General features: G+C 40.7%; 1 protein-coding gene across 3 annotated transcripts in view; it reads right to left on the bottom strand.

The window, feature by feature from the left end:
• dock2 (dedicator of cytokinesis 2) overlaps window positions 1-19172 on the bottom strand; it is a 107278-nt gene that overhangs the window by 56122 nt on the left and 31984 nt on the right. For all 3 annotated transcript variants that reach the window (XM_030396590.1, XM_030396589.1, XM_030396593.1), the window contains 2 exons: window positions 5659-5801; window positions 125-220 (listed from right to left, as the gene is read on the bottom strand). In XM_030396590.1, the coding sequence (XP_030252450.1) occupies window positions 125-220; window positions 5659-5801 (239 nt within the window). The remainder of the gene's footprint in view (window positions 1-124; window positions 221-5658; window positions 5802-19172) is intronic.

Here is a 19172-nt window from a genome sequence, read left to right on the forward strand (position 1 = left end):
CTGACTTTCACCGCTCCACTTTAGACATCAGACAAAGAGAAAATAAGGAGCAAGAAGGATTTTGCCATGCTTGACTCATCTATTTACAGAAAGTAAAGCATATATGGTGCCTGAATGTACTCACGATCAGGGCATGCTCTCGACCCATTGTGATGACCGTCCGGTTGATTATCCTCAGCAGTGACACCACAATGTCCTGGATGTGTTGAAATGTTTCCCCCTGAGAAAAACAGAGACAGAGAGCAGATAAAGAGAATAGCAGAAAAGGAAACAAATAATTGTTAGCCTTCCTCTGATGAATAAAACACACACGGAGGCACTACTGAGATTGTCAGGTATTGTTTGTGCAGCCGGTCTCATCAACTCTCCTCGCTGTGAAGACAACCAAGTTTGCACACACAGCCCAAAGCTTCATTTCGGCTCAGAATGAACAGATGGTCGATCAAAAGAAACAAGAAAGAGAATACAGTTTTCTGAATCTGAAATTTTAAAGTCTGTTCACTTTTCTGAAAATCATCCTCACCAGAACATTCGGTTAATCCACTTCTATGTGGACATTTGAACGCACTTGGATGTGGATTTACAGAGCTGCTTTTGTATTCCTGTCTCTCCCTTCGCTTTGAAGTCGCTGTTCTGTCATGTTTTCTTTTCCTCCAGCTCCCCAAAGGGAAACAAAGTAGTATCTGACAGTCTGTCTGTATCTGTGCTCAGACTTGTCCTGAGTCAAATGACTGTTTCCTGGTTAAAGTATCTTAATTGTTTGACATCTGCATGGTTAAACCTGAACACAGTGGCTAGACATGCTGTCCATGCTCTGTGAGAGCATTTACACAAGAAGTGATGCAGTTTCACCAATTTAAAGCAAAAGGAAAATACAAACTGTGGATAATGTTTTCAATATTTGCAATGGACGAGACTTATAAACAGCAAGCTTTATGTAACTACCATACGCTTCTTGTAATTAGGATAAAAAACAGTAACACGAACCAATGAGGAGATAATATACATACATCTAGTTTGTGACTAAATAGAATAAAAGTATTTTCTGGCAACTCAAAGGAAAACAAAATGGGAGTAGCAGTGGTATCATTGACAAACTAAAATACCTGTACATTAAATCAAATATCTCAATATAAATGTATGATAATATAATTGTGGAATCACTATTGGTGCATCGGGAGACATTTTCAAAGCAATTCTACATGTGAATACGGTGACTCATCAAAAGTGATTTGCTCCTGATTTTGCTGAGCAAGAACACTCAAATACTGTGAGCTCAGAAAATGTCACAGCTTAACTTGAACAGACCTTTAAGATATATCTCGATATAACAGTAGGTTAACCAAACTCAAGATGATACAAAATGATTTATTACAAAATCAATATTATTAAGATGAAGTGACTTGCTTTACTTTAATCTTACTATCCTTGATATCAATTTAACATTGAACATGCAGAAACATGTCAATATATGTTGGGAAAAATAAGAGCTTGCTAGTAAGGCACTATAAGTTTGAAGAAAGAGAGAAAAGAAATCAAATTGTGTGATGACCCATTAAACTAATGACACACAAGAACAAACAGGGTAAATCCATCCCTCAAAACTATGCATGCATATGTCAAATAAGCACCTTTATGGAGTCATGGCTCCATAGACGCAGGATAAAACACACACACACACACACACACACACACACACACACACACACACACACACACACACACACACACACACAAAGCTACAGTGAATCAGTCAATGGAAGCTGACTCAGGATTGCCTGGGGGCAGTATCTCACAAGTGAAGCATCTGCTACATCCAAACACACCTTAGCATTAGTGCTGCAGGCTGCATCTCTCTGTGTGTGCATAACCTTGTTAGCATAATCTTGACCCAAATATACAGTGTGTCTGTGTGTGTGTGTGTGTGTGTGTGTGTGTACTTTATGTGTGTATGTCCTTGTATAAGCTTATATGCTAAGCTAAAAAAAAAACGAAAAGTGAAGGTCTAACAGAAGTAGGTAAAAAGGAACAAAGTTCAAAGTTTCAAACACACCACTCACACCTTTCTCTGTGAATGTGAATGTGTGCGCATGTGTCTGTGAGCGTGTGCGTGTGCCGGCCTGACGGCAGTTGATTTGAAGTGCCTGATGCGAATCGGGAAGGCAAGATTACACTGCATGAAACGCACTGACTCACAGCCACGGGACATAGAAAAGATAAACGCAACTGTAAGTGCGTGCATGTCATCTGGCATCCCATTTACATTTGAGACTCACTCAAACTCACACACACACCTACACACACACATAGGGAGGTTGAGGCGCAGCTGTTGATCCTAAATAAGCCTAAATCTCTCTGGCTCACTGTAGGTATTTTGGTCTCCTGGAAAGAGTTTCTCATACAGCCGGAAGATGAGAGATGAGACACATTGTGCTCTCTCTCTCTCCTGCTGAAAACAAACACGTGGAAGTCGATACTCATTTATTCCAAACTGTAGCCAGACTGGTTTATCATCTCTACTGGCAACACGATATAAAAAAGAAAAAAAGCAGAAAACAATGTTTTGGGGCTAGGGGGAGATAATAAAGGGAGAAAGCTCTGGTGAGCCATGTCTTCCTGTCTTTCTCTGTTAGCATCATCCCTTTATCACATACACACAAAAGTTACACAGAGCTACTTATAAATTCAACACAAACTCTCCCACAGTCTCGAGCATCTGTCTATCTTTCTTCCATCCTGCCTCTCTCTTCTTCTGTATCTCTCTCTCGTTTGGAGGCATCTGTGGTGTGACAACTTAATCAGGTACCACCCAGAGTGAGGAAAAGAGAGATGAGGGCTGGAAAACAAAGGAGAGAGGAAGGAGCGAATAAGAGGCGGAGGGCGAGGAGGTCAAATTGTCTCCCATCGCAGCTCTTCCTCTACTTCTGTTGTTTTACCTCCATCTGTTTCACTGCTCCCTTCTTCCAATTTCACACTGTCATCCCTCCAGCTCCCTGTAATGTTTTCCTGTAAAATCCCTCCGCCATATTGTCTATGAAACAGACATTTTCACCTCCTTCTGTTTAGCCGTTAACTCTCTGTCCCGCTTTTCCATTCAATCATCCTCCCTGCACAGCCATGAGGCCTTTTTCATTCATCTTCTCTGCTCTCGTTCATTTTATCCCTTACAATTTCAGAGACTTATCCCTCATAGTTTGCCTTTTTTTGGGACAAGTAACACGTCTGTGTGTGTGACAAGCTTTTCACTGGCAAACAACAGTGTCTGGAAACCAGGAACCATGTGTTGGTACGGTCAAGGTTCTTGTTTAACTATGCTTGAAAAGGTCTGATATGTTTTTGTGTGAGAGTGTATGTGTGCGCGCTTGTGAGTATGAGTGTGTGTGGTTGTTCTTTTTACTTTGCTGCAATGTTTGTACTTGAATAGGAACATGAGTATCAAGAATGAAATATCCGAGCCAGCACTTACTCTAACAGCGTCTTTAATGTTTAGTTCAAGGACCACACATCATAACGGCGTGTGTTTGCGTGTGTGTGTACATTTCAGTGGAGAATACTGACAGAAGAAACTAAACTGTGATAGAAAACCTCTATGAGGCTGAGCATGACTCGTTTTTTAAGTCTATACATGATTGTATTTGTACCCGTCATGTCCCTTTGACACTCTGCCTCCACCTGCTTTTGTTTTTTTTTTACACCTCAACCGACGCAAATTCATCTCATCAAGTTCACTCTACTCCATTCATTACTTCTCTGCCTTCTCTCACTGTCTCTCTTCTCTCGGCTCAAGCTTCATTAGTGTTATCCAAATAAATAGAGAAAAAAAAACATACCTTTCACTTCAAAGACTCAGCAGGCTGTCAACAACTTGCAGGAGCAATTAAACAGGCCTCGGCTCCATTCTGGTGATGCGGTTGTTCTGCATGTGCATGCGTATTAAAAGGCGTTTAGTTCAGGAGCTAACTGGATTTTGTTTCAAAGGACCAACATGCGGCAACATGCGTGAAACAAAATCAATTAGACTCTAATTGGCCAAGGCCCGCTTCATTGCACGACTGTATGACTGCAGACGAAACGGCTCGCGGCTATTGACTGTGCTCTTCAGTAGACACATTTCACCGGGGTGGTGCAGAGATTGGGGGTAGTTGAAATTCATCCAGCGACGCTAAAAAGATAAAGGAAGTGTCTTCTACTTCATGGGCTGGATAATTTGATGCAACCTTTTTCCAAACAATAATGCTTTGTAAGAGGGTGGTATTGTATTTCAGACCAAATTATACTCGACAGTTCAGTCTTGGCTGATTGGTCTGCCTATGCTGGAAGCAGCTAGTGTTTTGTTTTTTTGCTCTTTTTATTTCTTCCAGACCTGTTCATCTTTTGAAAGGCACAGCTTGTGTCTAGCTATAGTCTAAAGTGGTGCTGTTGCCTCTTGTTCCCGGGTGAGTGGGTGCACCTCAAGTGACCACTCTGGCTTTTGTTTCTGGCTGACATTTGATTATGCAACCAGTCAGGGTGCCAGAGAGCTTTGGATGATTGGGACTTATTCTTATATACTGGGTAAAACAACATAATAAAAATGAGAGCTTGCCTCTTGGCTCAATAGAAGCAGTTTGTCATGCTACTGTATGTGCTACAGCTTGGAACTTGCTGCCCTTGAGTCAAAAACATGTGTGTTATCACAAGACGAGGAGACACTACAGGCGTTTTAGACCTAGGCTACCTGTTAAAAATGCATTCTAAAACCTGAGGCACTCGAGGACAAACTTGACACAACTGTCAACGTTCACTAAAACCTTTATTGCTCAGGCTCTGGAGCAGATAGAAACCAAAATAAAAAACAAATTTAAGGCGCGCGGGTAGTCGAGTAGTTAGAGCGCATGCCACATAACGCAGCGGACCCTGGTTCGAATCCCAGCCAGCGGACCTTTGCTGCATGTCACACCCCGTCTCTCTCCCATTTCAAAAATCTATCCACTGTCTAAATAAACAGTCTACGCATAAGAAAATCTTTTAAAAAAACCAACACATTTAAGAGCTTAAGACTTGGCTTTCATTGGAAATTAAATTAACATGAACAATGGATGAAGCCAGGCTAAAATTCGCCTTTCATTTGGTTGATTTATTAGAGTGAAAGGTTTTACAGAGGAATTTGTGACAACTGATATATACTGTAAGCAGGCTGTGAGTGATAGATGACCAAACCCTCTGCAAAAACCTAAAACAAAGATGGAAGGTTTGTGTGTATGTAAAGTGGATGCTACTGAGGTGGAGGTTTCTGGTTTAGATATGAAAAAACAACAAAGAAAACTCATTTTGAGGGTGTCTGAATATGTTCAAATATGCCAAGAAGATTATCTAGGTCTATAAACCGATAATATTCAGAACTTTCCAGAACGGAAATCTGAACTCAAACAGAAATCTAAATGTGTATGTTTTGCTTCACTCTTAAAGAAAAGTTTACCAGTGTGTGAGGAAATTATGTTTTCACCTGTGGTGTCTCCCCCTTGCGCAGTATTACCACATACAAATATGGCCTAGGCAATTGGATTTTCTATATATTCACTCAATGTGACCACATGTCGACTTTGAAAACAAACACCTAGAATGCAGTCTAATACATGTGTAAACATGACAGCGTGTGTTCTTTGCTCTGTGTCTCACCACACTGTCTCTGCTGAGGACCTCCAGGATGTTGTTGAGCAGCTCTAAACTATTTCTCCTTTCATCGTGAGGCCCATCAGCCATACTGGCCAGTGCCCCACTCAGCTCCCGCAGCATCATGGGTAACAACACATCACGGCACTCTGTGAAAAAAAAAAAAAAAAAAACATGGTTCAATAAGCAGAAGCACAATAATAAAAAACACAAAAACAGTGCAGAATATTTTTCTGCACCAGAAAGGCACCCAGTCAGTAAGAAAAATTGGACAGTGACAGCGTGTTTGCAAGAATGATGTTTTATTTACTTCTATTTGGTAAAGCGGTTAAGAATAAGAGCGATTTAAGAAGTTTAAACACAACCATCAGCAGTCACATAAAACGTCAACATCAAACAAACAAGATTTGCTTTAATATGACATCTCTCTGAAAACAACCTTTCAGAACCTAAAGCCTGGACTCTTACATCAATTGGTGCAGCACCTGTGGAGACAGCTGTGCCCACACAGTTTTGAGTAATGATGTTGCAGCACCCTGAAAAGAGATTCAACCCTAACACCGGACTGCATATCAATCAAGTGTCTATTTACAGTTCCATACATGTCTGCTGCTCTGTCAGCCGCACAGTCAACACATCCATCACAGCGGCCTGGCACGCTTTCTCTTTCCTATCTCTCTGATTAATCCTAATCTTTTAGTTAATTTGCGTGTTAATTTGGTCACACATGCAACGGATCATCAGTTATGACATCCATAAAAGATTACGTCAAAGTGAAGGGCAGCGCTGTGAGGAAACAATTTGATTAATGTTAAAGTATAGTTAAAGCTTCTGTACATGCAGGGATCTGGTATATTCTTATACTACTGACCCCCTTCTGCTCAATTGCTCTATTAATTCTTTATGGATGTTAAATGGACACAGCGCTTCTTTGGGGGTTGCCCAAAGTCATTCTAGGAATCACAGGAAATCATTAAGAGGCTGAAGTTGTGAAAGTACTACCGATGGAAAAAGAAGTATCGGCACAGTAAATTCAAGGATATGTTTGAGGCGTCGAGTTAGGCTGGATTATTTCTTCACTCTCTCTCAAGCTTTCAGACTGATGAATGTGTTTATTCGATGTCCCACAATATCTTTAATGCACCAAGAAGGAAGACTTTTAAAAGCAGCCCTTGCCTTCAGCTGCCAACAAAATAATGCTACTTCAAACTTAACATAATTTAAGTTTATCTTCAGGCAACACTAACGTCAAGAGAGAGTTTAAGCTTTGCACAAGGCTGAAAAACTGCAAAGTTAAAGTTCCCATTAAGTCAAAGTAGAGTTAGAATAGCGCTATTCAAGTTTTTTTTTTTCACATTTGTTTTTCTCCACATGTGACCTCTTCGCCAGGATCAGGACAGAAAGCAGCAAAATAAGCCATTTTGTTGGTATTCATAATTATATTCTAGATTTTACAACCTCCTGGAAAATCATTAAATGCGTTGACGACTCATCCTGCACCCTGTAGTGTGTATCAATATTTTGTCCATTAAAAGCTTTCTTTGTTTAATGACATTGCCATGGATGTATATAAAGAAAAACATCTCTAGAGGACTGGACCTCCCTGATTACTTTACGAAAGCACAACTACATAACTTGATTCACTGATTTGGCAGAAACTGGTTCATGTTTTATGGCATGTTTTATTCTGGTTGTCACTCTGCTGCCCTCGGGTTGCTCTGTCTGGAGCAGTCTGGACTGATAGCAGTTACTTTGGCAACAAGTAGAGCTAACAAACACACTGATAACCAGCAGCTTCTTGATGAACAGCTCTGGACCAGCGCCATACGCAGCCTCCGAGAACAACAACGGAGGCCAGTGGGAGTACTGCGGTGATTTATGATAGACAGATATTGGTAGCTTCGTTGCTAAAGTAAGCGCTCGCTGCTGCTTAATGTAGATAGCTGCCATTAGTTTGGAAAGTAGTCCTTGCTGACTCCGCTCCAGGTTGCCAGGAGCCAAACCTGGATCCATGGGGACTTTAAACCCCTATCTTCTTAGTGAAATGGCTGATGTGTCATTTTAAATGTCTTTCTGAGCTTTTATTGAGAATTTGTTGACGCCAAACCAGGCTTCTAATTGTTTTTTTAGATTACAAATTTGACATTTTATAAGGTAATGATGAGACAATGAGGTAATTTCACCCAGCACAGATAGTTCAAAGGATTTTTAAGGAGGCCGTCTCACTAAAATTCTCCTCTGGTACTCTTTAGATCCCAGGCCGTCACAGTCCAAGGTGACAATAAATCCTCTGATTACTGATCCTTTGAATCTCTTCCACTTGTCTACGACCTCTCCCTGTCTTGTCTTCGTCTTTCTCCGTCTCCCCCCCTCACGCATCCTGCATCCCATCTCTCTTTTGAAGCCGCAGGTAGACGGAGCCCATTAAAAGCTCATTTGGGCTGACGCTCGTTAGTTTCATTATTAACTGAGCCAAGCCTGTACGCCCGCTGAGTGGACCCTCATCACAACACTCGCTCCATCACACAAACATGCGGAGAGGGGCGAAGGCATGAGTCACTGACTGCCCTCGATGACTCAGAGAAGTGGGGGGAGGGGCCTAGTCAGGTGGAGCAAATCCAATATGAGAACGGGGAGGTTTAGGTGAGAGACCGGGAAAGATTGGATGACAAATGTAGTATCTCAATCTACTTAACATAATGAATAATGTATAACGTCCAATAAAACTGTCCTTTTGTGAATGAAAACAGGGAGGCCTCCTGTCTTTGCCCTTTAAAAAGATACAGGATAGTGTTGTCGATGGTGCCAGCTTTGTGTTTGAACAGAAACCCTGCTAAATCTGTTTAATCCATCAGAGCAGAAACTCATCATCCTTTGTCCTTTCACATAGAGAAAACAATGGGTGTTTTATGGCAGAATTTTTGTGTGTGCGAGCTCGAGGAATTAATCCATCTGCCTTCCGGTGGCTGGATGTGCCATTAAACTAGTGGAGAACTCCATTCCCTGGTGAAATGACCCCAAAGCCACCTGCTTCTTTATTTCTATTGATCTGAGAAACAAACCCAGCCAATATTTTTAGGTGTAACATGTTGAGGGGAGGGAAAGTGAAACAGAGAGCAGGTGGGAGGGTTGAAAGGGTATCTTGTTGTGTTATACACTGTGTGCTTTTTTGTTTTTATGGTGTCAGGAGCCAGGCATAATGAAAAAATAACTGCGATGGCAAGTTTCAAGGTGTACGCTTACCTTGACCCTGTGTATTTGCAGGAAGATGGGAGAATACATTTACGGAAGCTCTATGCATAACATTACTGCACACTGAATAGTTTGTCACAATAGCTGTGTTTCCATCATTGCAAATATAAAGCATACTTTAGAAATGTGAATTGGGCGCTCATTCCATCAACTGGTTTGGAGTGTACAAACCAGGCTGTGCAAAGTGGAATTTCATCAGAAGTAGGCGGTTTAAGCAGCGAGTAGAACAAATCATAAACAGGAAACAAAACCAGTTGCTCGCCAATCAGAAATAAAGTGAAGGAGAAGAAACATAGGAGGAAACCTGCGAGATGCCAAAGGAGGAAACAGCTTCCCCTTCTCTCAAAGTGGAAAAAGCAATGTAGATATTTGCTTTGTCAGAACTTTGAAATTCAAAATCAACTTTTTCTAATGTGACTTTTTCTAATAATGCTGATGGAAATTCATGGCTATTGACAGCATTGCTTTTATGCACACAAATACCCCTTCCTGCAATGATTTCACATTGGAAAATGAGTGGTAGAAGTCGACAAGCTGCTGTTTTTTGTAAAAAAGAGAAAAGAGAAAGAAAAAGGAAAAAAAGAGACATAATAGAGAGTTTTTGGACAAAAAATTCAATCCAGGAATTGAAACTTAGTTTAATTTCTTATTTTGTTAGTTATTTTTTAAATAATGAAAACTTTCATCAACAGTCATGTCAGATGCATACTTTCACTCTGTTCGACCTTCCTACAGGGCCTGCAGACACTAATAGTATTTATTTTCAGCAGTTTGAATAGTGATGGGAAAACAGCCAGAGTCTCATGCCTTTTCAGCGCTCTCTCTATAACCTGCACTCTTCTCGGAGCTTTTGTTTGCAGAGGAAAACACCTTTAGCTCAGTCAGCAGCTGCTTTTCATCTTCAAATTCAGAAAACCTGTCCATGAACCCCTTAATAGCTTGCTCATATTCCGCATCCTGCTCTGACAGATCTATGAGGGTGTGTATTGTCTGATTTTAAGTTCTCCTTCCCTTCAAAACACCTCTGGAGTTCCTTAATATGAGCATAAAAAATGATAAAGCACAGGCTGCTTTGATAATGCTCCTCTAGACTCTGTGGCTGATAGTTTTCACTCAATGATGCAGAAGTTTTAACTTTGCAGTTTTTTTTCTCAGCACCTAGCCTGGCCTAGTATAACATCAGGATGTAAATATCTGCTGCTTCAGCCAGAATGGTGGCATTCTCCAAGACTTCTTTGAACAGCCCTGTGGTCCTCTGGGCTTTCAGTCTTGTAAGAACAGCAGCTACACTGCTGTGCAGCTCCTGCGTCTAGGTTATCCTTTCAAAGGGCATTTGAAATGATTGCCATTTCAAGTCACTCTTGCACCTGGATGCTGCACTGTGGCTGACCATACACATTCTCTGTTAAGAAATATATTGTCCCAACACAGGGATGTGCAAGAAAAAATAACACTAATGAGTAAGGTCTCTACTTCTTAAAGTACAAAAGAAGCCAGCCTACAGTGGCCCACCTCAATAGTGTAATCAGACACTGTGGTAGCCCTCTGGGATTTTATTTCTTGACTGAGTCAAAATAAACCTTAATAGTACTGTCATATTGGTGACGTAGTTTAACAAGTCGCTTGCTGACTAAATGCAATTCATTCCCTCGGCGAGATCAGATCCCTTCAATGCAAAGAACTTGCAAATGTAGTTTTCAATCTGCTTCTGCCAGCCTCCTCTCGTTGTTCCTGGTGGATCACTTTCCATCTTGAGTGTGCCTCAATTTCTTCATCTGTTATTTCCATTCTCCAATATCACTCTTCACCATCTCAGTCTTTTGACTGTTGCTGTCGATCTTGTTTCCCTCTCTCTGGTGACCCCTCGATGTGCCCTTTTACACCTCCACTTTTGATTCTCATTTCTGTCACGTCAACAGACTGTCCTGTCAGTCACCATTCTGCTTCTGTCAACTCAGATTTCACCACAATTTTTAGAAACGCATCAGAAATCTGCTGACTATTTATCAATCAAACCAATGACAGTGTTTGTGTTGTCACAAGCTTCTGTCATCTCAGTGAGAATAGAACAATAAAACAGGTGCCACGTGTTTGCGCCTCTCAAACAGAACTTCCTTTCGGGCTGCATACAAATCCGGCAAACAATCCTAGGATTGCCAGAGTCTTACCCCAGTTTTGGCTCTAATCCTATAACCTTAAACCATTTTTGCAGGGGTCTTTCTGGTGGAGCTTGCTGGTGGCTAGTTTTGTAAGGTAGCAGCCAAAAAGAGATGCTGCCTGAAAGGCTCAACCGAAGGCTGAGGGGGGTTAGTGGCAGGGGAGATGAAGAGGCAGAGCAGTTTTGCAAAAGGCACCAGAGAAAGAGAGAGAAATACTGAAGAAAGTGAGAAAAAATTCCTGGATCGGTCCCTTTATCTGGATCTTTCTGAGTTAATTTCATCTTTTGTGGGCCACGACTCATCCTCCATCCAAGTTTTGTAGAAATCCACTCAGTACTTTTTTTGTGTAAACCTGCTGACAAACAAACCAACTAATGAACATGGGTGAAAACATAACCTCCTTGCTAGAGGTAAAAAAAAAACAAAAAACAATAATTTGGTTTGACATTCACTTGACTAAAATTAACATTTGTGAATCAATCACCAATCGTCACACTTCCTCTACATACCCATGTTTTCTATATTCCATGCCCCTGTGTGATTTACAGTGGTAGCATGTTATCTGTTTTAGCCTGCGGTGCAACAATGCAGTAAATCAATTCAGCCATGCTGTGGAAGAGGGATTGGCCAACAGGCACTGACAGACAAATGGAAATCGAGGTCTCGGGGCAAACATCGGGATGCATTTTAACTTTTTCTCATCTAGCTTTCACAGTGTGCGGATATACACACTTGTTCAAAGAAGCAGAAATACACACAGGTGCTCACACACAACATATTCAGACCACACACTGACAGAGCTTCAAGTACTCATCTATATTCAATTGGAAATGTCTATTTATTCAAGCCGTAATCTCCCTTTGATTATTAATACCAATGTATGTCGATGTGCCCAAGCGTGAATTGTCCTTTTTGTGTCAGATTTTTGGTGCTTCGTCGCTATTCTATGTGTAAGAGCTGGGATCTCTTTATGCCTGTGTCAGAGCGTGGTTATGCGTTTGGGTTACCAAGTTTGTGCGAGCAGACAGCCACCACTGCTGGCAAGCCACCACACAGAGCGCAGCTTTGATGGCTCAGCAGCCAGCTCATCCTTTTTCTGCTCCATTTTTTCCTTTGACAGCCAAACACAATAAACTATGGCACATGCTAATGAGATGCAATCTCAGTTTCTAAGAGGCATGTAAATCAGAGGTGTCTACCCTTTTCTCTCCGTCCTTCCCTCTCTTCCCTCCGTTTGGTTGTCGTGCCTTGCTTTCTGATGATAGAGTGATAGAAAAGATGATAATGAGGTTTGGAGACGCAATGACAAGTAAATCTTCTGAGTTGAGAGGGGGTTGGGACCACGCCAACTGTCGTCCTGCTTGGTGATGACTAAATGTCTCTCTCAGCAGGTTTTTCATCTCTCTGTGTCACTGTGGGTGTCTCCCCTCATCCACCCTCTCCCCATCCTTCATCTGTCTTCCTCCCCCCTTCCCCACGTTTTCCTCTTGTTCCATCTCTAAGGCCCATTAGAAATTTAAAGCCCCGCATTTCCTCTGTTCCTGTTTAGGTTGTGCTGGTCTGTCCGCTCTCTCGTTCGTTTAAATTGCCGGTGCAATTTGGAGTGGTAGTAAAACATATTTTGACACATGTGATTTGTAAAAGCAAGAAAGCTGTCACAAAATGGTTTACTGGTGTAATATTTTTTTCATAGAAATACATAAAATTGTCCTGCCTGTGTGAATGAGTACTCTCCGGAAAGTGTGGCCAGGTAACTTACAGATGATAGAGGGCACTACAGAATAATAGTGATATACAGCGGATATGATGCCTGAAAGGGCATTTTTCACTGTGTTATTTGCTATGATGTTTATTAGACTCAGCACAGAACAAATATTGTCAGCAAAACAAAGTAAACACATTCACAGCAAAGGTTGCTGTCTTGAGTTTAAGTACATTTCTCCCTATTTTCTCCCAACTATACATTCAGCACACAAAACAAGAATAGCCGAGGACTGTCTATAATAAGAAATTAAGAACAATATAGTATAATATATTAGTGTGTGACAAACCCCTGGAACAACTTCAGTGCTGCTTGTTAGTACAACCTCTGGAACTCTACTGGAACCTCCTTGAGGACCCTGAAAACTGTCTCAACTGTATCAAACACAAGGTTGTTTATATCTGGAATTAACATGCATCTCAGGTGATCTCAATCCCAAGTCGACAGCTCTAAGTCTGTCAGTTCACACCTGGCATGCTTCTCAGCATGCATCTCAATAACTTCATGTATAGCACTGAATTTGCAAGACGATAAATACAATTGTAGATAAATAGAATTTGTCATCGACACTGTTTCACAAAGCGTATTGTGTTTCTCCGAACTCAAAGAGTCTCAAAATTGAACATATTTTTAAGGGAGTCTGTGGTCTTTCTCCACAGGTGACAAAGATGTAGCCTAAATTAGCTACTGTTGAATGTATTTGTAAAATTTGACATGTTTAATGTCATTCAAATGTTTGTTAAAGTGTCTTCGTTCATAAATGAAGTGTAAATGGTGAAATCAGTAGAAACAGTGTGGTCAAACAGCTACTAAATATTGGCAGGTAAGGCATGTACCTCAGACACATAAGCAGACACGCTGGCACAACAATGCCATGACAAACCAACCATTTTAAAGCAGAAGGAAGCAACTTTATGTTTTGCATTTATTTCCTAATTTACATAAGGCAGAAAAGTTTTTGAATTTGCTGTCGATGTGTCGCAAAGTTTTATCATTCTCTCCTTGCTCAACGCTCCCTTAAAATTGAGCAATTTTTACAGAGTCTGGGGATATTGTGATTTCTTGTTAAAAGATGAAATCACCTGAGACAGGCAGTGTATTCATAAACATCTGCCGCTTACCTTGGCTCATAAGGGGGCCAAAATACATAATTTACCTAACAGTAAATCAAAAGGAAATGAGACAGACCATTCTGCATGGCGTGGCTTCTTGTTGTTTCAAACGTCAGTTGCAGTCCTGTCACTCTAACACCATCATTTCCTGCATTGATGACGTCCTTTTCAGGGTGAAATGTGTCCCTGACCACCTGGTCCATCAGTGTGAGTGATCAAATTACATTAAATCTCGGTGGTCGTTTACACTTGTATTAAGAGTTGTGTAATTGAGTGCACTATAGAAACTCTTTACTGATCACTAGAACATCTTGCAAACCTGCTAAAGAACCTTCAGAACATTCTCAAAGACCATGACAACCTTTGGAGCTGCCACTAAAATCTCCAAAATGACTCCTAAAACCTTCTGAGTAGCCATTAAGGGGCTAAAACTATTTAAGTATGATATGACCTGCTCTCTGGACACTAGACCTTCCTAAAACATACCTTGAATTCATCTGTGACCAAAAATATCCCAAGAATCTACTTAAGGTATTCTGGAACCTCCTCTATGACTTATTAAACCTCTAAAATAACCCACAAATGTTCTTAAAAAACCCAGAGAAGCTTCTCTAGCTTCTTAAGATAGTGTACTAGTATGTAGGTGAAACAAAATTAAAACCAGGTTCTTGCGTTAAGCTGTCACCTACTTGTTGATATTTGCTCATCTGTCCAGACAGAACCATTTTTCATATTTACCACTAAAAAAACAAAGATTTGTTGGAGGGACAAAGAATACGAGATATTGCTGTTGTTACTGCTCCAGTAATCCCCTAGAGTTCTGCTTCGAGGTGCAGCTTTTATTTATTTCACCCTGTGCTTCAAACAGCATGTAAATTATCTTACTCAGTCTTTCCACCTGTCTTAGTCGCTGTCTGTAAGCCACCCACTAATTGTCAGCCCTCATCTCTGCCTTCCTGCTCTGCCCTGTCTTCCATATGACCATTAAATTGATTGACCAATTAGTGTGTTGGTAGCAACAGTGTTTTAGATCAATTTAACCGAGGCAGATCAATGGTAGATTAATGCCTCGCGGCAAACCATCTCACTGCTTTGACTGATGGGCAGGCTTATTCCCAGTGTCCTCTAATAGTTAGGTAATATGTCACGAAGCTGCAGGCTCTGGTTAAGCCTATATCTGATTTCAGTTTTTTTCTATTTGTTCAGATTGGATAACAGGACAAGCTCGACTGAGATACATACACTTGATCTGTACATTTTTATCCACTTATTCTTTATATTATCTCCAATTTACTGATGTGTTGAAATCGTTTGTCATCATATCTTCAATGCCATCCACTCCACTGTTATAATGACCTGACGTCCCAACAGGGCCCATTAAGCTCCACAGAGTCACAGAAATGTTTTTTTGTCGTAACCTGACACCTCGTTCTGCAGTGGAGAGCTGGCTTTTGACAGCACCAAGCTGTCTCACATCTGTACTAAATGAATTAATGGGCAGGTGTGCTGATACAATGACCGTTGTGTCCGTCTACTGTCCTTGTGTGCATTCAGTTCCCATCGAGATCAACCCAGAGACACAAGCATGGATCAGAATATAAATAAAAGGGAAGGAGAGTGTGAGACAGAGGCATTTCCCAAAATGATTAAACTCCATTCACTTTGCTCCATTAGTCTCATCCATCCCTCTTTTACATCCACAACGTCCCAAACTGCAATCTCTGCAGACTCTGAATGAATGACATAAACTATGTCTCTCTCTCTTCCTCTTTCATTAACCTTGTGGAACGAATCGACCAACAGCTCGATGGGGAAGCTGAGATATTTTGGGTCAGCCTGTACAACAACAGTCAAAAATAATTTGGCTCCTCTGCTGTCAAACACCCATACACACATATTAACATACAGACAAATGCACACACACCATTTCCTGGACCCAATTTATATCCATAATTGTTTGACAGGTACAGCAGACTGTTTTGGCTGGGTGTTTGTGAGCGTGATCTCAATTTCAGTTACTGTAAGCCGTGACATGAACTTTAATGTGATCTAATAAAAGCTAATGTAATGTAACATTGCATAAAATAATTTATTAGGACAAAACACAGCAGGAGGTAAGAAAAGAGAAAAGGAGAGATTAGAGGACAATTACATTTAGCAGACGCTTTTGTCCAAAGCGACTTACGGTAATTCATACATACATTCATACACTGATGACACTTTGACATGCAGACCAGGGGAATTGAACCAGCAACCTTCCGACAACAAGATGCTGGCTCTACCCCTGAGCCACATCTGCCCTGGAGAAGACAGGAGAAGGAAAAAGAAAGAGAAAAAGAAGAGGAGAAGAAGAAGAAGAAGAAGAAGGACAAAGAGAAGCACTTTAGATCCAGCCTGAAGAGACACAGCAGCTATGTAGGTTTTTTATGTTTCACATGTCTGTCTCCTTAATATATCTATATGATAGAAGATAGCATATAGGCACATAGGGGCTTAATGGACCACCAAGCAACCTGTTACCACACACTTGCACACTCACACACCGTGCGCAGCAGTAAAGCTGACAGCTTTGAAATTACAGCTTAACCAGCTGCTTTGAGGAAGGCCAGGAGAAATACATAACAATAAACGCAGGTCCCTTATGGCGAATGCAAATGCTCGCTGACCCCCGGGGCACACATATATCACATACCATCTTTACACTATAAAAACACAGGAGAGTTGGTGAGATACTAACATAGTCTTATACCAATTTAGACCATATGGAGGGAGGACGTTCATCCGTTAATTGGTTACTTGATGATATCTTTGTCATCTTATGCTCCCTTGGAAGTGAAACTTAGAAAACCTCAGTATTGTTTTAAGTGGGGCCCAAAGTGACCCGTCACTGATACTGATTGGTGGAGAATGTGGGGACAACCGAGTTCACTCAGCACTGATTAAATCCTGACGATAATAAATGTATAGCACATCAATCATCCATATTCATAAACCACTGACATGAATCTGTTAAGTAATCACAGCAGGGGGAAATATGGACATGGGTGTGAACAACGTCAACAATGCTGGATAATGCGCTGCGGTAAAACGCAAGCAATTTGGGTAATGAGATTGCTGTTGTTCATAAGGATTGATATAAAAACTGCTCATTGCACAGGCATTCTTTCGGATTTTGAGTCGTTTTTTCTCACGTTGTGTTATAGAGATACTTAGCTGGAACAATAAATCTTGCAAGAGCATCAAAGACCAGGAAGAGACTAAAACATCTGTGTTTCCTTTAATCTGTTTTATATACAAGACGAGTGACATGATTGCAGTCTCTTCTCCAGCTGCACAGATGGAGGAGGGGAAATGGCAGACTGGCTGAGAAAATACAGAGGGTTAGTGGATTGAATCAGGGACTTTGACCAGCTTTGGGAAATGAGTGGGCAAACAAAATGACAGACTCATCCCTCTGTCCCTCTGCCCTTTGCTCTCCCTGATCTCCCGGCGTTTTCCCCCTTTATCAGTGTTGATGCTCTCAATCTGTCACAGTGATCGCCTGACAGCATTATAATTTGCCTAAATTGAGCCATAATGCGCCTTGTAAATTTAATTTTGTCTCAAAACCAGATTAACCCGTATGACAGAACACACATGTGTATCTGTGCATGACTGCCACCCCCCATATGGGTGCATTGTGTGCGTTTGTGTGTGTATACAGTATGCGCTTGCCAAGATCCTTAATCCCAGGAGCGTATGCTGAATAAATCAGAGTATTTTTGAGCAAGAAAAAAAAATTCCAATCCCTTCAAAGGCTGCCCATGGATGCAACCAGTCATGAGGAAGCCAAGCACATGGACAGGAAATTAGACACACAAACACACACACACACACACACACACACACACACACACACACACACACACACACACACACATTAATTTCAGACCAGAGTTGGAAGACCTCATGAGAAAAATAGCAACTGCTGTGTTACCGAATAATGACAACAACAATTAAATCTTATATACAAGTATACAATAGTCTTACTAAGGCTGGCATGATTAGTCGATTATTTGATTAGTTGTCTACTATTACACTGAATTATTGTCAGTTACTTTTACACAATTAATTACACAATCGTACATAACACAATCTTTCATTTCAGCTTCTCAAATAAGAATATATTCTGACTTCTTCAGTCCTTTATGGTGTAAACTGAACATCTTTGGGTTGTGGACAAACAAAACATTTGAAGACGTCATTGAGGACGTGCAAAAGAAAGTGTTGACTTTTTTCCATAATTTCCTGAAATTTTATGGACTAAATAACGGATCGAATGACTTATCGACAGTGAACGTAATTGTTAAAAAGGAGCAGATTCAAACCTTTCTAATCCAGATTTTAGTCCCCATACACCTACAAGTACTGGTTCTTCCTGCATAAAAAGGATGCTGACCAAGCTTGTTTGCAGTAAACAATGTCTTTTTGCAATGAGGACATAACATTCCTCAGCAATATGTGAGGAAAAACTGTGAAGCGTAAGCCAATGTGCTGCTCATAATGCACCTCCAGTGAATAAAAAAGAGATTACAGTACAAGGAATGGTTCAAATCCATTCTGGTTACATTGCACTTAGTACATTTATATATCCAATTATCACCTTGATTTTTCTATCTTTATTTTTTCGTATCTGTTTTTTGTATCTAAAATACAAATAATTAACAGGATTTTGGATATACAGTAACAACTATGGGTGCAGTCAGGGACACCCAGTTCAAAGAGGTCCAAAGCAGACTGAACCAGTTCAGAGAGACCCTGCTCAAAGCAGACTAAGATAAAGATATCAATAATAATAAGAAAAATACATAGGATTCCCTGGCTGTCCCTGATCTTATGAAATATCTACTTGAAGGGTAAGCAATTCTACTTCAATAGAAAAATTTATATGTATATGAAAAAAAAAAACTGTATCGTATCATACCTAAATCATATCTTAGCCCATGTATCTAGATACACATCGAATCATCATTTAAGGGAGAGATGCTGGCAAATAATGATTCCTAGGTTAATTCATTCTCACTTTCTGTCAAACAGGAGCAAGTATGTGATCGCCTCTTACACGTACACACATACATACATACATACATACATACATACATACATAAGCACACGCCTTGTAAGGACTTTACATTGATTTCCATTCATTGTGACCAGCCTAACCCAAACCATAACAAATTCATGCCTAACTCTAAG

The sequence above is a fragment of the Sparus aurata genome, chromosome 18 (assembly GCF_900880675.1).
Source record: "Sparus aurata chromosome 18, fSpaAur1.1, whole genome shotgun sequence".
NCBI lineage: Eukaryota > Metazoa > Chordata > Actinopteri > Spariformes > Sparidae > Sparus > Sparus aurata.